The following is a 6,000-nucleotide window of genomic DNA, read 5'->3' as shown; positions in this document are numbered from 1 at the left end:
ATACAACGTTTGGTCGGCACACAGTAGTCGATTATAGAGTATAATTTGTTATAAAATGTATTAAGAGCGATGTTGACATCCGTCTCAGAAACAATGTCACTCCAATCAATCTCAGCAAAAGATGCATATAGTACATTAATATCAGCTTTACGAAAATTCCATTGGAAGCCGCGATCCAGTACGTAGGCTGGATCGGATGATAGAGGGAGGGAGGGCATGCCGGCGCCGACACAGCTCCGCCTGCTAGGCCATCGCACGGATACTTCAAGCGTAGGATGATAGCAGTCCTCCGGCACGAGAGCACCGATTCCCCTCACAACACAGACACGCTCTCTGTGTAGTCCACTCAAAACGAAATCCAAGATACCTCCATGATGATTTGGAATAGTATTAAATTGCGTTAATTTACAAAAATTTAAGAAATATTCGAATTGCTCGCGTACATAGGTAGACACAGAATTTAAATTGAAATCACCAATAACAACTACTTCCACCGGTGCAAGTTTACAAATAGCATTTTCGATGGTTTGTAACACATGTATATACTCCATATTATTATAATTAGGCGGTAAGTATACTACACAACAGAGAAACTTAATATTTTTATAAGTTATTAATACAAATAAAACCTCCTGCGCCGCCGTGAGACCATCAATATTAGTAATACGGCGTGAGGAGAAAGTGTCGCGAACAGCGAGCAAGACGCCACCCGCGCCTGCATCGTTAGCACGATCCTGTCGATAGACAGTATATCCCCTAGGGAACAGCTCTCCATCATATACCGAACTAACAAGAAATGTCTCGGTAACAGCTATCAAATGTGCATTCGTATTCAAAAGTGATTTTTTAAATAAACTTAACTTAGATCTAAGACCGCGTACATTTTGATATAAAATATACACTGAAAACGGTTTACCAATATTTTTTGTATTTTTAAATGTCGCTGGGCTTACGAAATCCCCGCCGCCATGGCTTAATGCAAATATCCTCTGGCCAATTTGCCGAAGACATAACCAAACCCTCCATTTTAACGGGAACGCTTATTTTGAAAGAGGCGTATTTACCGCGAGGTTTTAGTGACTCGACTATACATACATCTTGTTTACAAATCTGCGTAAGGTGATCGCGAATGATGTCATCGGTAGTTCCCTCCTTAACAAAATAAAGGTGTAAATACTTCCATCTCTCAGCAGCCTCGATGGTCATAGTTCCGGGCGTGGCCGTTCCTTTGAGTACATTAGCTGGTGGACCTCGGGAACGACGCGACTTAACCTCAACCCACTTTTCATTGAGTGTTCCAGATTGAACCTCAGCTGTCCCGGATGAAACCGATAGTTGCGCTTTAGTGACGTTGTGATGGGTAACAGGGGCATCCGATGAAGGTTGATCCAGTGGCTTGTCATGCAAAGTGCAAACGGAATGTGCGGCAGACGTAGGAAATACTGTTGTCGCACTTGTTGTCCCTTTCTTGCGTCCAGATGCCATCGCTGTGATTGCTGACACGGCCCGAGTACGAGCCAATCGAATCGGTACTTTCTGCTTATTTGTTAACGCAGGAACAGAAATATCACTATCTTTGTGGGTACTTGTGTCATCGGCAACAGTAACCGATGTATTTGTTGTCATAGCCAGCACCTCACATTGATTTTTAATGATCGTATTTTGTTCAGAAATAACACGCTCTAACCGCTCGACTTTAGTAACCAAATCACTGACCACTTGGTGTAACTCGCGAACAGTTTCTTCAATGCGTAACGAAGCCATTTCTTATTATAATTTTTTTTTTTTTTTGAGAAATACGATAGTCACTATAACACGTCTATACTCGACCGACCCGGATGATGTTAATCGTTTCAACGTTTCAAACAAAAACGTTTCTTGGCTTACAATATATTATATCAGTTCTAATGTAACAAGAAAAACGTTATTTGAGCAGATTTGCCGATACCCTGTAACGCCTCCCCTGACTAACGGGTTGTCATGGCAACGATGGTTTAGTTAATAGAAAAATTATATATTCATACAATCCTTAACGTAATACAAATAACTTTGAAACAACTGATGAAATACGCAGAATGATTACTGATTATGAATATTATAGGAATTAATTGCCTATAATATTAATAATCAACAAAAAAATATTGGTCCCAGAACATTGACCAATAACCTACTCTTTTATCTGTCAATTCACTTTATTTGTAGCGCTGTCTGTAAAATCCATTACAAAAGCTCAAAATACAGTTAAATCGATTCTAAATTAACACAATAATGGCATCAAACAATGCAATTTAAGAGACAAACCAAGTTATATTGTGTCATATTGAGGAAAGAAAACGAATAACGGTAAATGGTTACCACTCGACCAAACGCAACGTGACTGGTGATTTTGCTGACAGCAGGAAGTCGAATTGTATGTCCAGTTCACCGTCGAACTCCACTCTCCATTTTTGCATTATCTGGAGAGAAAAAAGTAGCAACAAACATATTTTTATCCGATGATGGAAAACAGCAATATGGTTTTAAATTTCTAGTTATTTTGCAGTCTTTATTTGATATTTCTATATAGCGTAGTTCTAAACAGAGCTGTTACCGTCTTGCCTTTGGGAAATCACTATCCTCTAAACAGAGATTCTTTAATTGTTCTTAACACTAATCTACGTCTCAAACATTTCGGACATGGGTTTGTTATGTATTAAGATAATCTTGGAATTGTATTTATTTTTTTGTTATTTCGTTAAAATCTTTTGATAAATCGAGATGTCTTTGAATTACTGGAATACAGAGTACTCTTCCTCCAGGAACTTCCAGGGGAGAAATAAACACAGCTTATGTCAATGTAAAGATCAATTGTCTTTTTGTGATTTTTTTTATTGCTTAGGTGTGTGGACGAGCTCACGCCCATGGACATCTACGACATAAATGCCGCGACCCACCTTGAAATATGAGTTCTAAGGTCTCAATATAGTTGCAACGGCTGCCCCACCCTTCAAATCAAAACGCATTACTTCTTCACGGCAGAAATAGGCAGGGTGGTGGTACATACCCGTGCGGACTCACAAGAGGTCCTACCACCAGCATTATAGTCATGTAACCATTGTAAGCAATATCAATTAAACGAGAACAACAGAGCGGCGCGACACGAAAACTATCTTATCATATCCGCCGTTAATTACTTATCCGACCGCGACGAAGCAACGCAAAGCCATCGTCGCCCGAAAAATGTCTTGTCGGATTCACTCTCGGTGCTTTTAGGACCCTCAAGCGCCGGTCACCGTCCTCGTCGAACTCGTCAATTACGCCGAAGAGTTCGACGAGCGAACTAACCCATAGACACAGCCTACTGAGTTTCTCGCCGGATCTTCTCAGTGGTTTGTTATTACGATCCGGTGGTAGACTCTGCGAAGCACTGCTCTTGCTAGGATTAGTGTTAGTAGTTTACTGATGGTAGGACCTTTTGTGAGTCCGCGCGGGTAGGTACCATCACCCCGCCTATTTCTGCCGTGAAGCAGTACCTAATGCGTTTCGGTTTGAAGGGTGGGGCAGCCGTTGTAACTATACTTGAGACCTTAGAACTTATATCTCAAGGTGGGTGGCGCATTTACGTCGTAGATGTCTATGGGCTCCAGTAACCACTTAAAACCAGGTGGGCTGTGAGCTCGTCCACCCATCTAAGAAAAAAAATAAAAATAAATAAAATAGTAAAATCTTTCAAGTTGAGCCCGTGAGCTCACCTACCCTTCCGGGCGTATCTGCCTCTTAGGCTATCAGCGAATAGGTAGGAAAAAAAAAACAATCACCTTTGCGAGTAACAAATGTAGTTCGAGTTCTACAAATCGTTTCCCTGGACACATCCTGCGTCCGCGTCCGAATGGAGCCACTAGCGAGTAAGCGTGCGGCTCCTGCACTTTAATCCATCGCTCCGGAAGATATTCCTCCGCGCGCCAGAAGTTTTCTTCTCTACGACAAGCCGCAGCCGTATGGGCGAGCACAAACGTCTAGAAAAGAAAATCACAACAACTTTAATTGACTTCCCTTGATAACTTTTTAGATCACAATCCATAGATAGATGTGATAGCGTAAATGTCAAAGTTAAATCTTTATCTAACAGCAATGTAATATCTGCCGACTTGTATGAGTTTATACAATAACAATATCCGCAATTAAAAAAAGATTAGATTGATATAGAAATGCACATCCCTTAGAATGGAATGGCAAAAAGAATCATGACCACCTATAGTTTAATATGTTTAATACTTTAATATAATACACTGATTGCTCTAAAACCTGCTCATAGACAGAAGCTGGGGCTTAAAAAGAAAATGTAATACATAAAACAAGTACAAGTTTCGATCGACAATTTCGATCATCGGGCAAACACTAGTTTACTAATTGCCCAAAACTAATTGTAAGTTTTTTTTCCTACCTAAGTTGATAGCTTTGAGAGGCTATATCAGCGTCGCCTTAACTAGTAGGTGAGCTCACAAGGCTCAAACCTGACGACGTTGCTAACACGAACCCTAGCAAGAGCCGTGCTTCGCAGAATCTACCACCGGATCGGAAACGCGACCCACTGAGAAGAACCGGCGAGAAACTCAGTGGGCTGTGTCTGAGGGTTAATTTACTCGTTAAGCCCTTCGTCGCTTTTGCTTTTGGACCTCACCATATCCATAAAGATCAAACCTTTATTCATACAAAAAAATACTTACTCCAGGCGGGATCTTGTGTCCTCCAATCGTCATCGGTGAATCTAAGAGCCGTGCAAGAAATGGAGCTGTAGGCAATAGTCTAAAGGCTTCATTGATCGCAGCTCTGACCGAAGGTGCTCCTGCCAAATCTTCAGAGCAAAGCATTGTATACGGTGGTAGTTCTGAATTAATTTGTCTTTGCCAATCTGGACGTCCACTCAGTAGGTACAGAAGAAACACCAAACTGTTGGCTAGCTGTGAATTCAAAGCAACCGCTTTTAATAAAACTTTTAAAAAATAGGTAAATTATCATCAGCAATCTGAGACGCTAAAGGACAACTCTTCGAGCGTTTCTTGCTCTCAAAATCATATCCGGCTAAAGGGCCGATGTGAAATCAATGGTTTCCTTCTTCAAAAAGCTCGTCTTTATACCTGCACTCAAATTAAACGAATGCTTCGCGTAGAAATACCCAGGACGAAAGGACAGGATGAAACTCGTCGTCGTGGCCTAAAGGATAAGACGTCCGGTGCATTCGTTGTTGCGATGCACCGGTGTTCGAATCCCGCAAGTGGGTACCAATTTTTCTAATGAAATACGTACTTAACAAATGTTCACGATTGACTTCCACGGTGAAGGAATAACATCGTGTAATAAAAATCAAATCCGCAAAATTATAATTTGCGTAATCCACTGGTGGTAGGACCTCTTGTGAGTCCGCACGGGTAGATACCACCGCCCTGCCTATTTCTGCCGTGAAGCAGTAATGCGTTTCGGTTTGAAGGGTGGGGTAGCCGTTGTAACTATATTGAGACCTTAGAACTTATATCTCAAGGAGGGTGACGCATTTACGTTATAGATGTCTATGGGCTCCAGTAACCACTTAACACCAGGTGGGCTGTGAGCTCGTCCACCCATCTAAGCAATAAAAAAAACAAAAAAAACTCTTCATTAAATTCAAAATTCGCTGAAGCTTCAGTAAAATAGGCAATGATCGGTGATTAAAAATAAATTTTTTGTCGTCATGGTCTAAAGGATAAACCACTCTATGCTCTCGTCTGTGATCTAGTTTTTTTTATTGGTCTTTTAGGCAGACAAACGTACGGCTCACCTGATGGTGAGTGGTTACCGTCGCTCATGGATGCCACCAATGCTAGGGGCAGAGCTAAGCGCCCGTTAAAGTTAGAGTTTAGTGATGTGTCTATGCCAATGTTTCTGAACAAATTCCTTGTTACAAGATGTTCACGAACTTTTTCAGGACGAGTAAAGGAATCGTGTAACAAAAATCGTACTGCAAAATTTACGAATTTGCATTAT

The 6,000-nt window shown here is 41.1% G+C and overlaps 1 protein-coding gene across 2 annotated transcripts in view; it reads right to left on the bottom strand.

The window, feature by feature from the left end:
* Window positions 1–1,776: 1,776 nt before the first annotated feature.
* Cyp314a1 (ecdysone 20-hydroxylase) overlaps window positions 1,777–6,000 on the bottom strand; it is a 46,996-nt gene continuing 42,772 nt past the window's right edge. The window contains 3 exon segments of one of the 2 annotated variants that reach the window (NM_001112748.1): window positions 1,777–2,456; window positions 3,798–3,995; window positions 4,707–4,940. In NM_001112748.1, coding sequence (NP_001106219.1) covers window positions 2,352–2,456; window positions 3,798–3,995; window positions 4,707–4,940 — 537 coding nt within the window. In that variant the 3' untranslated portion in view covers window positions 1,777–2,351. 2 annotated transcript variants of the gene reach the window in all.

This window comes from Bombyx mori, chromosome 7 (assembly GCF_030269925.1).
Source record: "Bombyx mori chromosome 7, ASM3026992v2".
NCBI lineage: Eukaryota > Metazoa > Arthropoda > Insecta > Lepidoptera > Bombycidae > Bombyx > Bombyx mori.
The sequence above is the reverse complement of the archived record's forward strand: the minus strand, read 5'-3'. Positions and strand labels throughout refer to the sequence as shown.